The sequence below is a fragment of the Microtus oregoni genome, unplaced genomic scaffold (assembly GCF_018167655.1).
Source record: "Microtus oregoni isolate MIOR12 unplaced genomic scaffold, Mior012 000007F_ref0000211, whole genome shotgun sequence".
Lineage (NCBI taxonomy): Eukaryota > Metazoa > Chordata > Mammalia > Rodentia > Cricetidae > Microtus > Microtus oregoni.
In genome coordinates, this window is record NW_024543066.1 from 45,050,263 (window position 1) to 45,074,695 (window position 24,433).

General features: G+C 49.0%; 1 protein-coding gene across 2 annotated transcripts; it reads right to left on the minus strand.

The window, feature by feature from the left end:
• Window positions 1-13,488: 13,488 nt before the first annotated feature.
• Tspo2 (translocator protein 2) lies at window positions 13,489-16,095 on the minus strand. 2 transcript variants are annotated; one of them, XM_041655244.1, is made up of 3 exons: window positions 14,656-14,828; window positions 13,910-14,051; window positions 13,489-13,697 (listed from the first exon to the last, which is right to left on the minus strand). In XM_041655244.1, exons 1-3 carry the CDS (start codon window positions 14,826-14,828, stop codon window positions 13,521-13,523), a joined length of 492 nt encoding a protein of 163 aa, XP_041511178.1. In that variant the 3' UTR covers window positions 13,489-13,520. The 2 variants fall into 2 exon arrangements, 1 of the variants encoding a protein (XP_041511178.1); XR_005974596.1 differs by lacking the exons at window positions 13,489-13,697; window positions 14,656-14,828 and adding exons at window positions 15,558-15,650; window positions 16,076-16,095 and having other exon boundaries at window positions 14,014-14,051.
• Window positions 16,096-24,433: the final 8,338 nt, after the last annotated feature.

Genomic DNA, 24,433 nt, shown 5'->3' on the forward strand with positions numbered 1-24,433 from the left:
GCAGGAAGTTATGAGCTACCAGTATGGGTACTGGGAACTGAACTCAGGTCCTCTGCAAGAGCAATATATGCTCTTAACCACTGAGCAATCTTTCTAGCCCCAAGATTAGATTTTGATAGGGAAGGACTTTGGAAAGAAACAGGGAGCACTGTGAAGGAGACAAAGGAAGCATTCATATGCCTATCTAAAGGGAAAGTGTTCCCAGCAGAGGTAGAGGGGGTGGGGGAGGAGCTAGGGAAAGGTGTATGCAAGGGAATTTTCAAGGGTAGGTACAAAGTCTCTGAGATTTCTTGCTATGTTTGAGGAAATAGCAAGGACACTTGAGTGGTTGGAGAGTTTTAGGAGGGAAGCCAGAGGGAGAGCAGGTATGGAAGAGCCGTTGTCACTAAGCTGATGAACCACATATCCCACTTCGGTTTTTGCAGGACCAGTGTAGTGGCACACACTTGTGATCCCAACATTTCGGAGAAGGAAGCAGAAAAACTAGGAGTTCAAGGTCAACACTGACTATGTACTGAGTATGAGGCCAGACCGAGCTTTTAAGAGACCTTCTACAAGCTATAATATATCATATATACTATACTGTACTATGCTATGCTATGCTATGCTATGCTATATACTATACTATACGATACTGAGGGACTTATTAGGAGGCCAATCAAACCAGACAGAGAAGGACTTGAGCTAGAATGACATTGGAGGACAGCTGGGCAGTGTATAGCTCATGTGTTGAGTGTTTAGCAGGTCCCCCAAGTCTCTATATTTGGTGTAGTACAAATGCTCTAGAATTCTCAAGAAAACGAAAAAGTGGCCAAGACCACCTGCTGGTTGAAATGAGGATCCTAAAATATTGGTTGGAGGTAGGGAGGCTGGGTACATAAATTGGTAGAGTGCTTGCTTAGCATGCTAAAGCCCTGAGTTCGTTCCTAGCACCAAATAAACCAGGCATGAATCCAGCACTGAGGAGGTATAGGCAGGAGAACTGGAAGCTCAAGATCATCTTTGGCTAGGTAGCAAGACTTAAGCCAGCCTTACCTACATGAGATCGTCTTAAAAAAAAAAAAGGTATTCTATGGAAGTGGTCTGGGGGTTAGACTAGAGAAGAGGAGTCAGGATGGGTGGGGTATGGAACTCCCTTTTCCAGAGAGTTCTGAGCTATATAGTGTGCCATTCGTGCGGGTTCTGAGCATTTCTAGTACCCAGGATGGCCCTGTTGCCTCTTTGCTACACATGTTATCTGCGGCTTTCTAGTCAGATGACAAATTACATGTTTGTCTTACTTATTAAATTGATTACTGATAGTATTTGTATCCAGAGATCAAAACAAAATTTCTCAGGAGACTCAAAAACAGGGCGGAGGGAAGTGCCCAGTTCACAATGCAGTGCCAGTAACAGCTGATAAATAGCCGAGAGCATGTGCTACGTCATCAGTACACAGCATTTAGATGCAAAGCATTTGCTCCATTCTTCGATTTAATCAGCATTTAGTGAGGGCTCCTCTGTGCCAGGTGCCATAGTGCATATCAAGAATGTAGAGATGAATATGTAGGGCTTGAGTCTACACATCTGGGACATTAATCAGGCACTCAAGTTTGCTCACTTGGCAAGTTATGGGAGGGACTGAGTGCTTGGAAGGGAAATTGATTTGTGTAAGATCAACATGGGCTTGTGTTAAGGGCTTCTGATTAGGTCCAGTCTCATTTCCAGGGCTGTGTCTGGGCGCCTTTTCCTCAACGTCTCTAAAGGGGAAGATGGCTCAGTGGTTAAAGGGATTGCCACAGGCCTGAGGACCAGAGTGTGTGTCCTCATGACACACAGCAATGCCAGGTGTGCATCTTGGCTCGCCTGTAGTTCCAGCCTCAGAAGGCAGAGATGGGATTCCCTAGAACCATACCAAGGTTAGCCACATCTTCAGTTCTGTGTTTGATTGAGAGGCCTGCCTCCATGGAAGAGCAATGGAGGCTGACTCCTGATCCCAGCTCTAGCTTCCACAGCATGCACATGAGTATACACATCCACACATATTTTTAAAAACCTCATAAACACGTACATACATACTATAAACACACACAAGACATGGGGAAAAATAAAGCATTTTAAATATGAGTCCCTTACCCTCTTTTCAGCTAAGGCGATGTGGAAGAGATGAACCCCCGGCCCAGGAGGACAACCCTAGCTGTTCACTGGTCCTCAGGGAAGGACTTTGTCCCGAAGGACTTGTTCTTACATCTTGGCTCTCCATGTGTAACCTTGGACTAGGAAGGGAATGAATCCCATCCACGGTTTCATTTTAGCCTGAGCCATGGAGGGCTCTCACATCTCTGGGCCTCGGTTTCCCTCTCAAGATACTGAGCTATTGCTCTAAGGAATGGAGGTGATGGTGTAGGGTAGGTGAGCAAAGCCCACGGGGTGCTGGTGATGAGCTCTGGCAACATTTGCCTGACCCTCCCCTTGGCTCTGAGCTACTCTGGGGAAAAGTGAAGAGGTGGCCTAGGCTGGCCCTTGCTTCTATGGTTCCTTTAGATAATTTTCCCTTAGACTTCTTCAGGGGAGTGTCCTGGGGCTTCCCCCAGACTGGTTTGCTTATCCCCTGTTCTTTTCCAGCCTCCACCCCAGAGGCCCTCTAGCCAATGCTGCCTATTTATAGCACCTCCTAGGGACCTGAATTCCTCCCTGGTCCCTGGCTCTCCTTTCCAAATCAGGCCAGTTTCTCTGGCAGGCCCAGAGTGCATCAGCTAATCTGGGAGGAGGGGGGCAGGTGCCAGGAAGCTGGCTTCTCTCCATGTAGTGGCCCCTATACTCTTCTTCGGGGTTAGCACACCCTGTCCTCTTTGAAGCCTGTGGAGGGACAGGTCTATCAGTCCTCTTTCTGCATAGCAGGGCATTTGATTCAAGGTCACACAAGGAGTTTAGTAGGGTGCAGAGATTTGGTGCCAGCCAAGGCTTTTCCCACTATGTCATGATGCCTGGAATTCAGTAAACACGGAATGATGGCGTTCATACTCCCTGGCTGCTAGCCTGGCACTCCCCGAACACCTGCAGATGAACTTATTTATTCCTCGCCAGAATATTTCCTGCTGCTCTTGTTTCGGGTGCCTGATAAGGAAACTGAGTCCTGGAGGTTGAGATGGTACCTCTAGGGAAGGCAGAACTCTTGGCTTCAGAGCCATGCTCTTAGCCTTTTTCAGTCAGTTACTCCCGCTGCCAGGCCCTCAGTCCAGATAAGGAATGTGGTGGTGGGAGAGGAATGGGGAAGCTGGAGAGTTCAGGGATTCTTGCTGAGAAAGCATGCTCTGAGACATATTTGGTACTGAGCAGCAGGGTGTGTAGGGGTTACGGGTGTGGAGACACCCCACAGTTTGGATAGAAACCCAAAGGGGGACACTACTGGCCTGTCTCCATGGGTTCTTCTGCTAGTGGCGTGGCTTGAAGGAGCTGGTCACACAGAGGAAAAGGTGAAGACTTCCCTCTGTGGCTCACATCCAGAAAACACTCAGGGTTCTTCTGGTGGCTGAGGAGTGGCCAGGGCCAGGTGCGGACCTCTGTTCACTGGGTCTTGGAGGCATATAGAGCTGCTGCCACTAGGAAGGGGAGCTGCCAGCACAGGGGCAGGCGGAAAATAGAAACCCCATCAGGGGAAACTTTAAATTCTTACTCTGTGAAAGAAGATACTGCAGGAGTGTGTTGACAGAGCGTGTGTTTTATGTGTGGGGACAGCTGGGACCCTAACAGCGTGTTGCCCAGAGACTCCGTCCAGGCGTGCTGCCCCTCTGGTCACTACTGAGACAAGAAACACAAACAACTGGTTGGGCTGGGCACCAAACACCCCCTGGCGGGCAGGAGCCTGTCTTCTCTGGTAACCGCTCTGTTGACATAAACATGAGGCTTCCAAGGCTTTGAGCTGGGGACAGGGGTGGAAGGCCAAGGGTCTCCCAAAATCTGAGGCTGGGCTTGGGGAAGAGACCAAAATCACAGGCGCAGGCTGGGTGTTTGTTCTGCTGCATAAAACACAATAGTTGCCTTATTTTGAGGGGCACACTGTCTTGGGCAAACAGGGGCAGTGGAGGACTGGTCCTGGTCACCATGGTCTTCCATTCGGGTGGCCACTCCTGGCACCACTCAAGCTGCCTGGCCTTGCCCCGCTGGAGTCTTTGAGGAAAGTGATCTGATAAGAAATGTCCATTAGAGTGACTAAGAGTGCCCTCTTTGAAGGGTGCTGGTAAGGCCAACAGTGACCACTGAAAGACCCTCAGAGAGGACCTTTTTCTCCGATGAAGACCCCCGAACCAGGACACTCCGAGACCAAGCCACAGGATGCAATTAGCAAGAGGTTTATTGAGTAAACACAGGTACCTGCGGGCGGCAAAGTCTTTCGGAGGACTTGCGCGCCTGCAGACTGGGGGAAGGTCTTTTTATAGGAAAGAGGGCAGCAGAAGCAGATTACAGAAGCAAATGCGTGGTTAGTGGTCAGTTGGAATGGGGCAAGGGGCATAAGTGGTTTTTCCTTTCCCAGCACAGATGTATGGGAACAGATATCCTGTTCCTCTTTTGGATTTTCCTTTCCCAGCATAGATGTATGGCAACAGACATCCTGTCATATAGATGTTCTATCTTATATCCTGCTTTACAGATTGTCCTATTTTATAGATGGATATCCTGCTTTGCAGCCAGGGACCCTGGCACTCTGCACTTACATTTGTTCGTCAAAAGCCTTGTGAAATGACGTTACAGCAGCTAAGCTGGGATCTTTGTTTCTTTTGTGAACTGCTAATATTCTAAGTTTGGCACATATGCTGGCTATAGGCATCCTGTTTCCCTAAGCAAACGGGATGTTCTCATGAGAGCAGGCTAGTTGCAGGCCCTGAGAGGGTCCTGAGGGTCTCAAGCAAACAGGATGTTCTCATGGGAGCAGGCCAGCTGCGGGTTCTGAGGGGGGGGGGTGTCCAGAGGATCTTTCAACCACCTAGAAGAAGCCGTGAGCTTAACAACCAACATTTGGGCAGAGAATTTAGCCCTTAGTGGGAGAAAGGTTTTAGGATGGATGCAGGTAGAAAGGGCTTGGGCCTTTCCTGGTGCTCCTCTGAGCACTGGTTCCTACATGGGGTGGAGGACTCAGCAATCTAACTCTAGATAATGATTGGGGCCCTGAGGAGAAGCCTATGAGGCAGCGTAGCCAAGATGGAGCCGTTCTGCTTTTGTGCTATGAGAGGTAACTTGAGTGTGTGGAGTATAATGAATGTTTTCAAAATTAGGGTTCTGAAAAAAAAGTCGTCCTGAGGTGCAGAAGTGGCTCTGTTAGTAACACACACTATTGCAGGGGACCCCAGTCCAGTTGCCAGCACCCACACCAGGGTGTGGAACTCCAGTTCCAGGGGAAGCAGATCTCTGGCCTCCAAGAGAACTGGCATTTACACACACATACGTAGCTTAAAACCAAAATTTTAAAAGTTATCTTTTTATTTTTCAATTGGTGATCCCCATAGGAAATTTGTGAGAGAAGAGACCCTCACGCCTTGGTTCCCACTCAAGGGACCTGCCCTCTACTGCTAAAGAACCTGAAGACACAGCACTCAGTCGAGCACTCGCCTGGCTTACAGGAAGCCCCGGACTCCATGCCCTGCACCACATAAACTCACGAGGTGGTTTACTCCTAGTCCAGCACCCTGGAGGTGGCAATAGGCGGGTCAACAGTTCAAGGCCATCCTTGACCACACAGCATATTTGCAGCAGTCTAGGCTGTGGGAGACCTTGGGGCTGCCGAGACAGCCCAGTGGATAAAGGCAATTGCCACCAAGCTTGGGGACATGAGTTTGATGGTCATGATCTCCTTAACACCTTGAGCTCAGCTCTGCATGTGAACCAAAGGTGAGAATTGGCCAGCACCAGTAACAGAAAAGAGAGAGAAGAAGGGCTAGGCAGGTTCTTCCTTTCCTTTTGTATAACACTCTTTTTTAATAGTGAAGACAGAGGCTGCAGACAGCTTAGCTGGTAGGGTGCTTGCCTAACATACATGAAGCCTGGGGCTCCACCCCCACACTGCATAATCCAAGCCTGGTGGGCCATGAGCCTGCAATCCCAGCAATAGGGAAGTGGAGGTGAGAGGGTCAGGAGTTCAAGGTTCATTCTATCCTGGACTATATAGAGAGATCAGGTCTACCCTAGGGTACATGAGCTCCTGCCTCAACACATAGACACACACACACATACACACATGTGGACACACATACAGAGACACATGCACATGCAGACACACACACAGACAGATGCAGATACACATACAGACATGGACACACACACACACACACACACACACTTATACACACACTTTCTCGCCTTTTTCTTACCTTTCTGTTTGGGTGGAATATAGAATGTTGCCTGTAGTCTCCCTGTTGAACTCTTGGTCTCCAGCAGGTGGCGCTGCTTGGGGAGGTTCTGGAAACTCAAGGAAGCAGGGCCTGACCTCTAAGCTGTTAGTGGAAATGCACCTCCCTCTTCCAGTTGTTGGTCATAGCAGTGAGAACACTAATTGAAAATACTCCAGTTCTCTGCAAGGGCATCAAGTGCTCTTAGTGGCTGAACCATCTCCCCGGCCCATTTTGTATATTTTATATTGTTTTTCTGTAGAAGAGAAGTGCTTTAGGACCCAGAATCAGTTTTTTTTTTGTTTGTTTGTTTTGCTTTTTGTTTTTTGGTGAGAAATCCAGCAACAGAGTCCTCAAAAGGTGATAAGCTCAAACTGAGCTTCCAAAGCAGGTTAGGTGTCCAAAACCAGAGCATCTAGACCCCAGACTTGTGTCTTCTTGAAGCATGATCAATAAAAACTCAGAGACAGAAATTGGGGTTTAATCTGAAGGTCAGAAAAGGAAAACAGTCAGCCACTGGCTCTTACCTCTACCTCAGTCCAAAATGGTGATGCTGCCTCCAGGAATCTCAGAATGAGACTGTCTGTGAGCTGTCCTCTCCCATTTTATATCCCTCTCTAGGGCTGGGATTAAAGGCGTGCACCACTACTGCCTGGTTTCTATGGCAAGCTAGTGTAGCTACTGGGATTAAAGGTGTGTGTCACCACTGCCTGGTCTGTAAGGCTGACCAGTGAGGCTGTTTCACTGATCTTCAGGCAAGCATTGTTTATTAAAATACAAATGAAATGCCACTACATTTTCTGCCTGTTCTGAGTTAGATCATAGGTGTGCAGCATCTTGGAGGGTCAACGTGATATCTATACTAGCACATTTTATAATGTTTGTCTGAGATGATGGTGATGAGGACAAGGGCAAGCCTTTCCCAGCTATTCACTTGTCCAGCGTTGCTCTGTGAGAATGGAGCTGGGATAAGGGTCGTTGTTTTGGTCTGGTGAGGCGGCTCAGTGGGTAAAGTTGCTTGCCACCAAATCTGATGACCCTACTTCTATATCCATAACCCACACTGTGGAAGGAGAGGATCAGCTCTCAAAGATACTCTTTGACTCCCGCAAGCATCCCAAATACATAAAGAAATGTAATAAAAATATTTTTTAAAAATTAAAAATGTAATGTTTTTCCCAGGCCTACTCTCTGTCAATCAGTGTTTCTAGCTAAGTTTTATGTTTAGTTGCTATCATTGGGAAGCCTGCTCTTTTCTGAAGAGAACTAAGGAGCAGTAGATCTGGGGAGAGGAGAGGAGAGGTAGGGAGGGACTGGGAGGAGTGGAGTGAGAGAAGGCTGTATTGTATGAGAGAAGAACAAATAAAAAGAAAACAAACTCAAAACCAAAAATGACTATTTTTTCCATTTTAATTATATTTATTTGTGTGTGTGTACACATGTGTGTTTGTGTGTGGGCATGTTGTCACAGTGTACATGTGGAGGTCAGAGGACAAGCTGTGGGAGTCAGTTCTTTCCTTCTACCATGTGGGCCAGAGGATCAAACTCAGGTCATCGGGCTCGGCAGTAATCATCTTTTCCTGAGCCATGATACTGGCCTGATTTAAAACTAGTTTGAAAAGTTACATGTGGGACTGGGCAGATGCCTCAGTCACTGAAAGTGCATACCTGCTCTTGCACAGGACCCAAATTCAGTTCCTGGCATGCATGTCAGGTGTCTCCCAAACGCCTGTAATTCCAATTCCGGGGGATCTAGAGCTTCCATAGGCACCTGCATGCAAGTGGTGTGCTTGAATTCACACAGGTACACACACGTATGCATACATTCAAATCAATAACTCTTTAATACGTTACATGTATAATAAAGCAACAAGCAAAACAAAGTTGTTAGATTTTTCAGTGCATTGGGTGGGATTTCCCTGGCCTCATGCTAGGCAGGTCCTCACTACTGAACTAGCCCCAGCCCAGGTTTTAATAGTAGCTCTCCTGGCATACAGACAAACCCACACAAATGTAGACTATCAGAAGCCAGCCATTTTGGCCCTGTCAGTCAGGCTGGCTCCCCCATCTGAGGAGGCGACTCTTGAGGAGGTGACTCCTGGCTGTTAGGAGGTTTGGGACGTCCAGCCGGGACCTCAGAGCAGCCTGGCTCAAAATTCCGGCTGCTTCCCGAGTTCTGTGCTAGAGCGGCTCACATGGATTGAATCCTCTCTCTACGCCTCACCCTCTTTCCCCCATCATTCCATTCGCTCTTCTCCACAAAGCTGCGAGGTCCCAGTTTTACAGATGAGAGTGTGAAGGCCGGCTGCTGCGAAGTCATGCTGGCCAAGTTAATGAACGATCGAGTTGGATTCCGTGTATTAATTAGCTTCCATCACCCGAGGAAACACCTGTGAAGTCAACTTCAAAGGGGGGCAGGCTGCTTTTGGCTCTCTGCTTTGGAGGCTCCGGTGTGTGGCTGGCCGGCTCCATTACCACGGGCCCATGGTGAAGCTGAACATCATGGCAGCAGTGTGTGGTGGTGAAGGCTGCTCGCCTCATAACAGAAAGTAATGGGCGGGAGGGGGGGGGGGGGCGGGCGGCGGGGGCTCGCGAAAACCAACTCCTTCTGACTAGTTGTTCCCACTCCTGTAGTCTACAGATTAATCCATGGGTGAGGCTGAATTCCATCTGACTTCTGACTCATCGAGGACCAAGACAGTGTGAACTACCTTCCCCGGGGAAAAAAGCCACACCTGTGTTGAGGATTGACTGGTTAGGACTTCAGCCTGTGGAAGGTTGGGATGGTGCAGATCCGGAGGCCAGCTATTCTGAGCTAGCCACCTTGACGACTGCATCTGACCACATCCTGCGGTTCAGAGGTAAATCCTTCTGGAATGTATTAAAGGGCTAAGAGCTTCCCTCAAGTCCAAAGCTGAGAGTACCCTGGGACATTCTCTGAGACCTACAGCAGAGACTCCCACGCTCTGACCACTGGCCTGCTGGCCTCACCAAGGTCTCTGCAAAGGATCATGACTTTGTTCTGTTCCTGTAAAAACCTCATGAAACTGTTACCATGTAGGAACATGGAATTGGGGGAACCTGGATCTGTGCTCCTGGGTCATGCTCACTCATATATGATTCCAGGATAAACTCTTATTCCCTTTGAGCTAAGAGCTGTGGGGGTTTTGTTTGCATGTTTGTTGGGGCTGTGTGTTCATATGTGTGTGGAGACCAGAAGGTGATGCTTGTGTTTCCTCGATCACTCTCCCACTTTGCTTGTTTTTAAAAAGACTTATGCATTTTGTTTTATGTGTGTGAGTCTTTTGCCTTCCATGTGCGTATGTGCAATGCTTTTGTGTCTACTTTCAGTGGTGGTCAGAAGAGGGTGTCAGATCCTTTGGAACTGGAGTTACAGATGTGAGCAGCCACGTGAGTGCTGGGAACTGAACCCACGTCCTCTGCAAGAACAGCAAGTGTTGCTGAGCTAACTTTCCAGTCCAAATTTATTATTTTAATTAATTAATCTTTTTTTTTGAGACAGGTGCTCAGTATGTTGACCTTTGACCTTGAACTCACAGCGATCCACCTGCTTTTGCCTCCCAGTGCTGGCACCACAGGCATGCTCCACCACCCAACTTCTACTGTGGCTTCTTTTCTTTTCTTTCTTTCTTTTCTTTTTTCTTTGCTAGGGTCTTTCTCTGAATCTTGTGCTAGGCTGGCTTGCAAGCCTCAGCCATGCTCCTGCCTCTGCATTCCAGCACCATGATTACAGAGGTGCACACAGAGGTTACATGCTTGGCTTTTCTGTGGGTCCTCATGCTTTCACAGCATGCGGTTTACCGAAGGAGCCGTCTCCTCAGCCCCGAGACCGGGCTTGTGTATCAGCACCTTCACTATGAGTCAGGAGTACATTTCACAGCTAAGCCACGAGAGGCTGCCTCCAGGGACAGACTGCTAACCACTGCGCCCTACTGCCCTCACTCTACATGGTGGCCTGGCTGGGCTAGAGTTCGTGGCCATCAGGCCGCAGGTCGCAGGCCACACCGTGGGAAGCACATTGAGCTCAAATAACCCCTGACTTCAGGAGTTAGCCTCCAAAAAGTGAGCTAAGTCTAGAACCCTTGATCTTTAGTGGGTGGAAATGGTGACGAGCGGTCAATGTGAGGATGCCAGGAGCCCACCCTCAAAGTTACAAAGTCAGGCTTGGAACTGGGGCCCCAGGGACATGCTTTTCATGAGTGCTACAAAGTAGTCTCACACCTTCACCCATACCTCAGGTGTAAACTCCTTGTTGCAAGATATCTGGACCCTCTAGCTTTGTACAGGGGTCAAGGACACGGCCCCAGCTACTGCCTTCTACCAGGAGGACTTTGAAACAGAGGCAGAAATAAAGGTGCCCAGCAGCTGGCCAACAGGCAAGAAACTTCCAGGCAGGCTGCAGCAATACCCCCAACACCCACTGGACTCTGTCACCTCTAGGACTCACTCTGCCACCCAAACCCACCAGCCCCATCATCCTCCCCTTGGCCAACCCTCCACTGCATCAGCAGCAGCCCCCTAGACAAGCACTACCTACTCCAGCTGGGAGAACAGAGCCGCTATAGGTACCACAGCCACCTACACCAGCTGGGAGAACAGAGCCGCTATAGGTACCATAGCCACCTACACCAGCTGGGAGAACAGCAGACCCTATAGGCACCATCACTACTTACAACACCTGGAAGAACAGTCTCCATTTGCACAGTCACAATCCACACCACTAGGAAGAAAAGACTCCATAGGCACAAGTAAAGCCCACACAAGTCAGAAGAACAGAAAGATATGCTGGATCTAGACACCCAAACCCCACAAACCTCAGCTGAGACAAACCTACTGGATTTTAGGACCAACCAGTCACCAGAACCCTTGGCAATTCAGGCCAAAAGACAATAAAGAAAACAGGCAATAAAGGAACAAAAGACCATCTAACAAAGACATCACAAGAATCAACACCTGTACCTATATCTATCCCAACCCTAGATGGGTGAACAGGAATGTATTCCTAGATAGGAATACATAAAGGGCAATATGGCACCTCCAGAACCCAGTGCTCCTATAACAGCAAGACCTGCAGGCCAATATGGCAGCCAGAACCCAATGGTCCTACAACAGCAAGACTGGAATATTCCAACGCGGATGAAGCAAATGAAAGCGACCTTAAAAATAACTTTATGAAGATGATAGAGGTCCTTAAAGAGAAAATGAAAAATTCCCTTAAAGAAATCAAGAAAAAGGCAAAAAAAAAATTTGGGAGAAAACAATAAATCTTTTAAAGAAATCTAACACAGCCAAGAAAAAGCAATTAAATAGGTGATGGAAACAGTCCAAGACTTAAACATTGAAATAGAGGCAACAAAGAAAACATAAACCAAGAAAATTCTGGAAATGGAAAATTTGGGTAAGTGAACAGGAACTACAGGTGCAAACATCACCAACAGAAGTGGAAGAGCAAATCTCAGGCATTGAAGAAAAAAGTAGGAATGGGGAGAAAAAAATGGAAAAGTCATTTAGGTAGTCTAGAAAGGAAGAGTGAACGTTGGTCAAGGAGCTCCTGCTGCCCTCACCTCCCCTTCACCCTGTGCTCCCCTCCGCTTCACCCCTCAGCCCTGTGCTCCCCCCTTCACCCTATGCTCCCCTCCCCTTCACTCCTCAGCATCCTGTGCTCCCCTCCCCTTCACTCCTCAGCCCTGTGTTCCCCTCCCCTTCACTCCTCAGCCCTGTGTTTCCCTTCCCTTCACCCCTCAGCATCCTGTGCTCCCCTCCCCTTCACCCCTCAGCCCTGTGCTCCCCTTCCCTTCACCCCTCAGCCCTGTGTTCCCCCCCTTCACCCCTCAGCCCTGTGTTCCCCTACCCTTCACTCCTCAGCCCTGTGCTCCCCTCCCCTTCACCTCTCATCCCTGCCCTCCCCTCCCCTTCACCTCTCAGCCCTGTGCTCCCCTCCCATTCACCCCTCATCCCTGTGCTCCCCTCCCCTTCACTCCTCAGCACCTCCCCTTCAGCTCTCGGCGCCCTGCCCTCATCTCCCTTTTACCTCTCAGCACCTTGGGCTCATGCCCCTTTTCAAATCTCTCCTAATAGTAGTGAGCAGACATTAATAACTGTAAATGAAAGAGTCTATGAAAACAAAAAACAGCTGTTAGCTTACCGGAGTAATCCTCCAGGGCTTAGCATGACTTATAATAGGTGGAAGAGCTACATTCTCCATCATTTTCCATCTACATATTTTGTAACAGTGTGTGTACTGTACTGTACATGTACCGCTGCAGCATCACCCGTGTGGAAGTCAGGGGACAATCTGTGGCATTTGATTCTCTCCTTCCACCATGTGGAGCTTGGGATCCAGTTCAGCTGTTGGATGGGCTCAGACACCTACCTGCTGAATTGGCATGCTTCCTCCTCAGAAGTCCTTTTGACTTCATTTTCTTTTTATGTACTGTTTTAATAATGTTTTTTTTCTTTTTAAATTTATGCTGTATAGCCAAGGATGGCCTTGAATTCATTTCCTGAATGCTCCTGGGGTTACAGAAGTGCACCAACACTCTAGGCAAGATTCCATTTTTTATTTATTTGTTCATCTATTTGGTGTGGGTGTGTGCATGTATGCACATGTGTATATATGTGTGTATATCACAGTGCTTATGTGGAGGTCAAAGGACAACTTTTGGGATTCATTTTTTCCTGTTCACTGTGTGGTCCCCAGTGATAGAAATCAGATTTTATTCTGTTTTAGTGGGAAGGACTTTACCTGATGAGTTATCTTGCTGGCCCGAGATTCTGTTCCTGAGATAAGCGTTAAATGCTAACCCCTGGTCTGGGCTTGGGGAGGCATGAGAGAGGAGACATGGTGGTCACCCTCCCCAGCGTGTGTTCCTGCATCCACTTGTCAGTCCTACAGGTTAGGCTCCCACTCTGCAGCCCCGGATGCTGGACGCTATGCATCCATGTCCACTTGACATCACACTCTCAAAGTCAAACACAGGATTTTATTATGTATCAGAAAACATCCTCCTCTTTTCTATTTCTCCAAAGTCTAAGGAGAGCGGCCACACCAAGTGTCTCTAGCTCTACAACTACTCCTCCCACTTACCACCTCCCTGCTCTCCTGTTCCCTGGCGCCTCAGTTGCTCTTCTTGATGGCTAAGGCTGGTACGCTGGACATAAGCTGTCCCTCCACAGGCGGTAGGTGATGGCGGTAGTCACAGTGAGCCAGGCCAGGTAGGGCAGTAGGAGCAGAGCAGCCAGCTTGTTGATCGGCTGCCAGATGAGCACCATGCTTGCCACCAGCCCATAGAGGAGCAACAGGTCCAGGAGGGCCTGGGCAGAAATGATGGGAGGGTGTAGCCATGCTGTGTCAGGAACCAGGACCCTCTGCCTTTCTACAATACTCTGATCCAGAAATCCCATCCCTGGGGCACTGTGCACACTGTAGGAATTGCATGCATGCCGCTTGTTGGTCCCACTGTCTGATGTGGAGCCCTGTGGTTTCATGTTCTTTTTCTCCCAGCATGGAGCATCATGTGCCTTACCAGCCCAGGGTTGTTGGCTGTCAAGAAGAGCACCAAGAAGGTCCAGCTGAGGGTGAGCTGGAAAGTGTAGAGGCCAAGGGGCAGTGCTAGGGGCCACCGGAAGCCCCCTCCCAGGTCCTTCCACACCAGGTAGGAGGCATAGCTGCAGAGACAGGGTGTTCTGTAGGAGCCAGACCCTCTGGCATAAGGCCTCTTGGCTGCCAAGGAGTACAAGTACCCTGAGTCTGGCATGTGCAAAGGTGGGTGCAAGAATCATTTGAGGGCCAAGGAGGGGCTGGAGAGATGGTTCTGCAGTTAAGAGCACTCCCTGCCCTTCCAGAGGACACACAGTTGGTTCCCAGCAGCCTTGCCAGGTGATTTGTAACTTCACATATCTGCAGCTCGAAAAAGCCTGATGCCTTCTTCTGGTGTTCATGCACAGCGTACATTCATACACACACACACACTCACACAGAGACAGACAGACACACTCACACATGTAAAATAAAATAAATCTTGAGAGCCAAGGGAGAGCTAGGGGCAGGAATTGGGTGGGAGGGGTTAGATGTCCTGGGGAGAAGGCTGGGAGGGTTGGAGAGGGGGGAAGCAGAGGGCTTGCTGGAATCTGGGGAATGTAGGGCATTTTTGTTTGTGCGGGGACCCCTACCCAAAGAAAAACAATGGGGTACCATCCATCTGGAGGCCAAGGTACAGAGCAAGGGGTTGATTACCTTCAACCCCTGCAGGCTCCAAGGCCACACACTCACCCCATGACAGAGTAGATGGTTGCCCACACAGGCAATATGACCTTGTGGGGTGGACACCACGACAGCTTCCTGTCATCCTCACACCAACCGGACAAATCATTAGGAGTGAACATACAAATCAGGATGGGTCCCAGGAGGGGCACACCCACAAAGACAGGCCCTTGAAGCTGCATTCACCGTAGAGAGGCAAAGTCTGGGCAGGCAGAGAGAATGCTGGGATGAGCGTTCCTCCACCCTTCTTCGAGGCCTTCAAATTTGAGGCCAGAGTTCCTCATTGGAGGTCCTCCCTCTTGAGCCCAGCTCTAGTCATGACCCCTGAACCATCTGCAGCTACCATTCCTCTGCCATTTTCTGGCATCTGTGCCTTCTGTTCCCCACATTATCCATTCATGCAGTCAGTGGGTAGCACGGTTCAGCAGAGGCAAAGGCTTCCTCCTCTCGCCTGACTCCTGTGAATTGGGACCAGGTTCGATCTTTCTCTCCCAACACAGGCAGCACCTGGCCAGGCAGATAGCAAGCCTGTAGAGTCTCAAGGACTGTGCCTTACCGAGGCTGGCAGGGGCATCCTGGAGGGAGTGGGGAAGCGTATGAGGCTTGTTCGTTGGTTTACAAGGCTGGACTTAACCGGACCATTTCTTTGATTTTCTGTCAGTGTGTTTTCTGAGGTGAATAGATGTCTGACTGCAACCCTCCAGGAAAACTCACATGGCAGCCACGTTCTGAGTGTGGGAGCCAGGGTTTGCTACGCCAGTTATAACCCCCAGTGGCCCCACTCATCCGCCCTATCTTATCTCATTAGACCAGACTGGCACACTCAAGAGGCCCACCCAGGCTGGACTGCCCAGCATCAGGCACTACCAACGGACGCCGTGGATTCCCTTCTCTGAAGCATGTATTCTCACCTGCTCCTGGTCCTTCAGAGATGTGATCTGCGTCTCCCCATTCCCATATGTTGGTCTGTAAGCACAGGTGTCCAGATTTCTTGTGGTTTGACTCTGAAGGACACAACAGCATTGTCTTTGATAAAAAATACCATCCCCATTTGCTTTCTCTGTATGCCATTTTCATGTGGGCCAATGTTTAGGCTCCTCCCACTAAAGTCCTGGTCAGTATCAATCTTCTTACTTGCTCTTGCTATTACAGCGTCTGTCTTAAGATCAACGGAATTTGACAGAAATAAAAGTCTGATTGTTTTCTGTCCTACAGTGACCGACAGACCCGCCCTTTCCAATCACAGGTCAGGGACAAATTCTGGAAGTTCTTGGGGCAGGGCTGAACGTCAAGCCCGTTTGCATTTTTCTACTGGGTTCTCACCGCCTCTCACTGCCCACTTCCCACCTCCCTGTCTCGTCTGGTGCTGAAGCTTCTTCTTATTGATCGTGCCTATCCTCTCTTCGGTTCCCAGGACTTCCTCGCTTACCTCAGGCACACACTTCCCAGGCCGGATGCCTGATGACATATGATGTGCACAAGACAGAAGAGGGGGAGGGACTGGAGAGGGTGGAGCTGGGCTCCTGCTCTTCTCCCTTTCTCAGATGAAAAGGGTGGTGGCGTTGTTGGGGAGTCTATGTGGCTGTTTGCATGAGTGCTCCTGTCCACACACCCACACCCTGGTCTGTTAGGACTTGTGTGTGTGTGTGTGTGAGAGAGAGAGAGAGAGAGAGAGAGAGAGAGAGAGAGAGAGAGAGAAGAGAGAGAGAGAGAGAGAGAGAGAGGGAGAGAGAGAGAGAGAGAGAGAGAGAAAGAGAAAGAGAGAGAGAGAGAGATATTAGGGATTAAATGCACCCAGGGCTTCATGCCTGCTATCAAGCACTCTAGCGCTGAGCTGCTCCTCTTCCCTCCTTTGGCCCCTCAGCGCCCTGTTGATACTTGGGCGTTTGGAGGAGGCCCCCTTGACGGACTAGTTCAGAGTTTGACATTGAAATCTTCACCTTTTCTAACAGCCCAGCCTGTAGCTACAATCCTACGGGTCTCTGCTAAAATCCTACCATGGTCTCTGCTCCTGTGACCCAGCTCTGTGTCCCTGGGGATGACAGAGGCCCCCAGATGTCCCTAAAGCTCCTCTGGAACCAGATTGCCTTCGTGTGAGGCAAGCACCAGTTTTGGAAATGAGTTCATGATCCGTGAACACAGTCCCCGACCACAGCCTCATGGCTGGCCTGTTCCGCCTGGCCTGGCTAGGGTTTGGCATATATTTCCCGACTCCTAGCACTTGGTGTCTCAGAGATGAAAGCAGCAGGCAGTGGAGGGAGGTGGGGAGTCTGGGTGGGAGTGGCCTGGTGCTTCCTCCCAGCCACCCTGAATAGGGACAGGGGAGAGTGTCCCTGCCTATTGGCGAGGCCCAGTCTTCTGCATGACTCAGACAGCTTTGTATAACAAAGACAGCTACCTCCCTGTTTGTCCCCTGCCAGAGTTCTGAGCACCCTTCCTTGCATGTCCTTTAGGCACTGGGTCTCCTTTATAGGGCTGGCTGCTCTCCATGGGTCCCTGGTGACACCCACTGGGGCACCACCCTTCCTGCCATCTCCACCCAGGGATGGAAGCGGAGGGGATGCGAGACAAGAGAATAATTAACTAGGAGAGGAAGCCATTTCTAGATGTTCTTTTATGTGTGCGTATATGCACGTGTGTGCAGGTGCACGCCTGTGTATATGTGGAGGAGGGGTATGTTACGAGCACGTGGAGGCCAGAGGACAGTCTTGAGTGCCAGCTCTCTCAGTTGGAGTCCACTATTTTATTATTTATTTATTTATTTTTGAGACAGGCCTTCTCCCTGGCCTGGAACTGACCAAGTTGACTATATTGGCTGGCCAGTTGGCCCACTGTTCCATCTGTCTCTCCCCCATTCTAGAGAGTTACCAGTGTCTTTTATGTGGATTTAGGCTTTTGAACTTAACCGGTCCTTGAGCATGCAACACAAACACTGTACTGACTGAGCCATTTTCCCTGCCGTAATCAATCAATCTATCTATCTATCTATCTATCTATCTATCTATCATCTATCTATCTATCATCTATCTATCTATCTATCTATCATCTATCTATCTATCATCTATCTATCTATCTATCATCTATCTATCTATCTATCTATCTATCATCTATCTATCTATTCTTTCCTTTCCTTTCCTTTTTCTTTTTTTCTCTTTTTAAAATTGTATTTAGGATCTGGAGAGACTATTCAGTGGTTAGCAGAACTTTTGGCTCTTTCAGAGGACCTGAACTCAGATCCCAGTGCCCACATCAAGTGGTTCACAGCTGTCTATAACTCCAGCTTCAGGGGATATGATCCTCTCTTCTGGTCTCTGAAGGCTCTCATGTACAGGAGGTATGCGCGTACACACAGACACATACACACACACACACACACACACACACACTCATAAGTTAAACAAAATAGAACAAAAGCAAACACATAAAACACATATGCTAAAATAAAAATGAAAACTATTAAAAATTTTATTTTTGATTGATGCACAGTAACTACATATTTATTGGGTATACTGCAAGATGTCTTGATACATGGATACATTTTGTAATGATCAAATCAAAGTAACTAGATATTAATTTCCACAAACATTTATCCCTGAAGTTGAGACAACAGTCAAAATCCTGTTTTCTAACTATTTCGGAGTTCAGGGCACACTTTGGTCCCCTGTAGCTACCCTGCTGCACTGCAGTCTCACGGAGCACCAGAACTTACTTTATCAAACTGCAGCCCATTGCCCAGCATGGCCCCACCCCCTGCTTCCCGCTCTTTCCAGACGTTCATATCTGTATTCCCACGTTTATAGCAGTGCCGTTTACCAAAGCCAAGATGTGAAGTCAGTTTAGGAGCCCATGGAAAGATGGCTGTGCGTTGAAGAGGCAGACAGCAGCAAACTGGTGGGCAGCTCCCTGCCCCGAGGGGCTTTCTTTCATCCTAGACGCTCAAGGCTCCAGGGCTCTGCTTGCTCTTCAGGGCTCAGAGCCTTGAGAGTGTCAGGACTAACTCCTGCTCAAGGTAAGAGCAAGCGTCTCACCAACTCTGAGCAAAAGCTAGGGCAAGTGTCCAGCCCAAGGGCAGTGTCCCACCAACTCTGCGGGGTGGGGAGCAGATATGCGAGTGTACCTGTGTGATCTTCCCATGCTGGGAGGGCAGAAAAGAGACTCTCAGTGTGAGGATCGGCTGCACTGGCTCACCCGGAAGGTGCTTTGAGCTGCGGTCTCCCGCCAGATCCTGTGGAAACAGCGGTTGCATTTGAACAAGATTCCCAGGTGATTCCTGGGGCGTCAGTCTCTGGCCTCCCTCCTCCTGCCCGTACCAGCAGCCTTTGGTAGGGGCAGTCGCTTACCAGCAGAGGGCACTGCGAGGAGGGGGCTTCTAGACACGTGACCTGCATCAAAGCTGCCTCCTTTCCTCCTCCCTTCCAGACCGGCCCTGGGAAGTATGCTGACTCCAGGCCTCACCTGGACTTTGCCAATAGACAAAAACATTCTCCGCCACCCCTCCATAGCGTGACTGGGCTGCCGGGAAGTGGCAGGCCACACCTGCCTGCATTCCCCGCCAAAGTCCACTTGTCTGCTGGCCTGGAGACAGGTCTGGTTGGTCTTTCTGTTTCTTAGAGAAGGAATTATTGCTTCTGGGTGCGCTAGTGGCCTCTTGGAACAAACTGATATTAAGGTGGGTACCCCAGTGTGTGTGTGTGTGTGTGTGTGTGTGTGTGTGTGTGTGTGTGTGTGTGCAGGGAGGAGGAGAGGGTTGAGCATCTACAGGTTATGAACAGATCTTTGCAGTGAGATTCTGGGTCTTCGTTCATAGGTCAGGTGATGATAGATATTCTAATGCCCCTTGTTTTTAGGAAACGTTACCCAGAATGCTCTGGGCTGGAGAATTGGGTTCTGAGGAGTCGGAAGTTAGAGAACATGGTGAATTGGTAGGGCTGCAAGCTGGTCCCTTCAACTTTGGCTCCATTCCCTTGTTGGGATGGGGGGAGGTGGAGAGGTGGGGATGGGGTGAAGGCTGAGGGAGTCTGGAAGAGTGGTCAGCTGGCCTCAGGCTTGAGCTGCGGGGAGTTGAGCTGCTTCAGGCCAGAGAGATCAGCAGGCTCCCTTGAGGCTCAGGGTGCTGTGGGACAGGCTCCCTTGAGGCCCAGGGTGCTGTGGGAGTGTTATATGCTAACTTTCCAGGTGGGGCAGCTGAGCAAGGGGACCTGGTCCAATGGGGAGGAGGGGATTTGGACTCTGATCTTTAGTGGGCCCCAAGAAAGCTGTTGTTATAGAAACATAGAGGTTCCTCTCATTCCATTCTCTTTTTTCAGCCATCTGGGCTGCTGGAGCCTAGGCGGGCAGGGCATAAATGTCATCACTTGCCCTGGGAACCCAGAGATGCCTTTATTCCTTTTCAGCCCCTCCTGTCCACCTTTTCTCCTCCTATTTTCTCTCCTTGTTCTCACTTGTTTATTTTTATTTCATGTATCCTGCATGCAGGATGTGCACCATGATCATGTGGTGCCCACAGCGGCCATAAGAGGGTCTTAGTCACTTGGGACTGGAGTTACAGATGGTTGTGAACCCCCACGGGGGTGCTGGGAATCAAACCCAGGTCTTCTGAAAGCCAGTGTTCTTAGCTGCCGAGCCATCCCTAGCCCCTTTCTTCCCCCTCCTCCCCGTACCCCTCCCCCCGTCCCTTTCTTTGAGACAGTCTCATTGTATGTTCTCAAACTTAGTCTTCCTGCCTCAGTCTCCCAAGTGCTGTTCTCAAGGAGCAGAACCATCTTTCTTTGTGTTTGCACCTTCTCCATCCGATGCCATTGTCTCTAGAAGTGGGACTGCAGAGACCTGGGAGCAAAGGAGGGGTGGGGCAAGCTCGAACTAGTCACTCCTGTGCATCTCCAGTTCCTACTCACTGCTCCTCCCTCCATCCCTGCAGCAGGCAGAAATAGCTCAGCTTCCTTACCTGTGTGTTGTAATACGAGTGTGGGGCTGCATCCCCGGCACCCAGCCGCCTGCATGGCTAGCTTATGCCCCAAAATAATTACACGGAAACTGTATTCTTTTAAACACTGCTTGGCCCTTTAGTTATAACCTCTTATTGGCTAGCTCTTACATATTGATCTAACCCATTTCTAATATCTGTGTAGCCCCACAAGGTGTGGCTTACCAGGAAAGATCTTAACCTGCATCTGTGTCGGATAGGAGAATCATGGCGACTGCCTGACTTGGCTTCTTTCTCCCAGAATTCTGTTCTGTCTACTCTGCCTACCTAATTTTCTGTCCTATCAGGCCAAGCAGTTTTCTTTATTAGTTAACCAATGAAAGTAGCACAAAACAGAAGACTCCCACATCACCCATGAAGCGAAGACACATGAGCGTATAACACAAGCCAAGCCACTTCTATCAGTTTTTAATAGTTGTGGTGCTATTAATAGTGAAAGGGAATGAGGAGGCTTACTAGGGAGCTTGCTTCCTTCCCAGCTCAGCTTCTGGCCGCTGCCTGATTCACCTGTGGCCTTGCAGGAGGCCTGGCTAAAGAAGGTTGAGGCTCTGGCCTCAAGGTTGTGTTTCAAGATAAAGTGAGCAATGTCCCATCTCCTGTGCACATCTTTGGTGAGGATGCAGGGGAAACAGGCCCCTCCCAGAACTCCAATGGTGATGGTGCAGAGGAGCGTCTGCCTGTCTGTCAGGGGCTGGAAAGGGAGTAAAGTCTTTGTAGGTCTTTGGCTGCAGGTGACTAGCGAAGAGGAGGGGATGCTGGGAGCCTTTCCAGTTAGTGAAGGACTCATGAGTTACAGAAGCCTCCTTGGAGGAGGACATCACGCCTCAAGGAATCCAGCTGCCAAATGGAGGAATGGCCTTCCCCCGGCAACTCCTCCAGGGCTGAACAAGACATCTTTGGCCCCTTTGGAGCCTCCCGTGGTGCCCGATGTGCAGCTGCTGATCAGAAACGCTCATGGGACAGCATATGAGGAGGAGCTTTTCAGGCTAGACTGGCAGCAGGGAGGTTGGGAACCAATCAAGGGCTGGGGCATACCCAGGGATGAGGAGCCAAAGCCAGAATGTGCAGGGAATGGGAGCCCAGTCCCACCAGAGTGTGTAGGTGTTAGGAGTCAGCAGGGCTCAAGGAGGAAGTAGAAAGGGGTGGGAGCAGATCCAGGGAAAGCTGACATGTATGCTGGAGATTGCTAGAAAGTTCTAAGTTCCCGGGGCCCCCACTGCCAGGCCCTCAGTGAGCATGGTTCTTTTGGCCTCACTCATTTCATTCTCTCTTTAAGGCCCCACTTAGTTTTCTTCTTCATCCTTTTCTCTTTTTTGTTTCCACTTGTAACTTCTGCTGATCATGCTGTACTGTATGTATGCCCGGGAGCTACCTTCTGACTTTTATGGCAGGTGGAGAGGCATAAATAAACACATTTGGATAGTGCTGCCCACATGACCTCATGCCATCCTCTTTAAGAAAGTGCAAAGCCATAGGACTCAACAAATCCCCTAAAGCCCCCAAGGACTGGAGAGATGGCTTGATTGTCAGTGTGCTTCCTGTGTGCAAATGAGAACTGAGTTGGATCCTTGGTACACAAGTAAAAATGTAGACATAGTGGCTTGCATTAATAATCTTGGCGCTGGGGAGGCAGAGCCTGGGTTCTTGCTGGCCTTCAATCCAAGCCTCTTCGGTGAGCTCCCAGTCCTAGTGAGAGACCCTGTCCCAAAAAATCAAAGAAAGAAACAAAGCAAAGCAAAACAAAACAGCCCAAGTGAAACCAACCAACCAACCAACCAACCCACCAAACAAACAAAAAACAAGGTGGGGGCTGGAGAGGTGACTCAGTGGTTAAGAACACTTGCTGCTCTTCCAGAAGATGGGTGTTTGGTTCCTAGCACCATGTCAGGCAGCTTGCAACTGCCTTTAACTCTAGCTCCAGGGGAATCTGATGTCTCTGGCTTCTGTGGGCATATACCTACACACACGTATGTACACGTACATGCACACACACACACACACATGCACACACATCCTGAAGAATGATATCCAAGGCTGACATCTGACTTCCACAGACATGTATATACACAATTTCAAAGTTCGTGCAAAGAACATGCTTGCTCTGAAAAATCCAAACCATAAGGAGACTTCCAGAATTCATTTCTGTATTCTCCAGCTGTTGTGATTTTCTGTGGTGATCAATAGAACGGGTTGGGAGTATATTCTTCCAGACTTTCGCTAAGACACGAGTTGTCATGGAACAATGTGAACTATGGCAACTCCCAGCTGCCCTAAGGGTAAAGTACTCAGGGAGTAGGGTGTGAAAGTTCACTAATGAGTTCATACCCATTGCCTGACAACATACTATTTTGAATGTGTTGGATTAAATACAAATATTATTATTACTTTAAAATATTTATTTTGATATTCCCATGTGTATGTATGAGCATGTCTGTGTGAGTGTATGCCTGTATGTGAGTTTCCGCAGAAGTCAGAAGAGGGTGCTGGATCCCATGGAGCAGGAGTTACAGGCAGTTGTGAGCCTCCCAGCATGGATGCTGGGGTCTGAATCTCAGATCTCTGCAAGAGTAGTAGATGCTTTTAACCACTGAGCCATCTATCTTTCCAGCCAATAAAATATGTCAAGTTACATAATTGGCTTGTGTTTTTATGACGTACACTATTGAAGACACCTCTCTATAGTTTACATTCTCTCTATCCTCTCCCCACCCTCTCTCTTCCCACGTTACTCCGGCTCAAACCCAGAACCTTGTGCATGCAGAGCGCTCTGCCCTCAGCCTATACATGTTTATATCAATCAGATTGGAGGTTACTTTTTTCCCTTACAGATTTTTCTTAAAAATGAGTGCTCATAAATAAAGATAGATTATGAGATAATATGTCACCCAAGCTGGCTTCCAATGCAGGATATTCCTGCCGCAGCCTCCCATTGCTAGGATTATCGGCATGTATCTCTACTGGCTCAAAAGTAGATATCTGGATGGGTGAGGAGAATATGATAATTGTAATAGGTACAGTGACTGATATGGCCTTGAACTCATGTTCTCTAACTCAGAATATATGTTCTCTATGCCCAGGATTTACTTTGCTGGCCTAGGTTGTGGAGAACTGTGGGAAGCTCTTTCTTTGGGAGATAGTTTGTAACTCAGGCTGGCCTTTGTAGAAGGAGCTGCGGGCTGTGTCCCGCCACCCAACCGCCTGGCTAGCTTATGCCCTGAAATAACAGCACACAAATTGTATTCTTTTAAACACTGCTTGGCCCATTATCTCTATCCTATTACTGGCTAATTCTCACATCTTGATTAACCCATTTCTAATAATCTGTGTAGTACCACGAGGTGGTGTCTTACCGGGAAGGATCTTAACCTGCGTCCATCTTGGAGAGGAGAGCTATAGCGACTGCTTGACTCAGCTTTCTTTCTCCCAGATTTTGTTCTGTCTTCCCCACCTACCTATGTTCTGACCTATCAGGCCAAGCAGCTTTCTTTATTAATTAACCAATGAAACAACAGATAGAGAGATGCCCCTTCTCCATCAGGCATTGAACTTCACATCTTACTGCCTCACAAGGGCTGGAATTATAGATCTGTACCACCATGCCTAGCTCAGGAAGGCTGCTGAATGTATGTGTGTGTGTGTGAATCTACATGGGGGAGAGGGAAAAAATGGGGAGAGTATTCCTGTAGGGGAGTGAAGCATTCACCTCCACAAATTAAAGACTTAGTACAGCTCTACTGACTCTACTCACTTTCCCCGCAGGCCCTTGGCCTTGGCTGGTGCAGGGGTGTAGGCATGACCAGGCAG

What these genes read in the sequence shown, in the direction of transcription:
- Tspo2 (XM_041655244.1), bottom strand. Translation starts at nt 14,828, where the DNA reads ATGCAGCTTCAAGGGCCTGTCTTTGTGGGTGTGCCCCTCCTGGGACCC. An exon ending in ACCATCTACTCTGTCATGGG is followed by an intron (nt 14,052 to 14,655) that starts GTGAGTGTGTGG and finishes CTGTCTCTGCAG; the next exon opens with CTATGCCTCCTACCTGGTGT. An exon ending in CAGCCAACAACCCTGGGCTG is followed by an intron (nt 13,698 to 13,909) that starts GTAAGGCACATG and finishes ATTTCTGCCCAG; the next exon opens with GCCCTCCTGGACCTGTTGCT.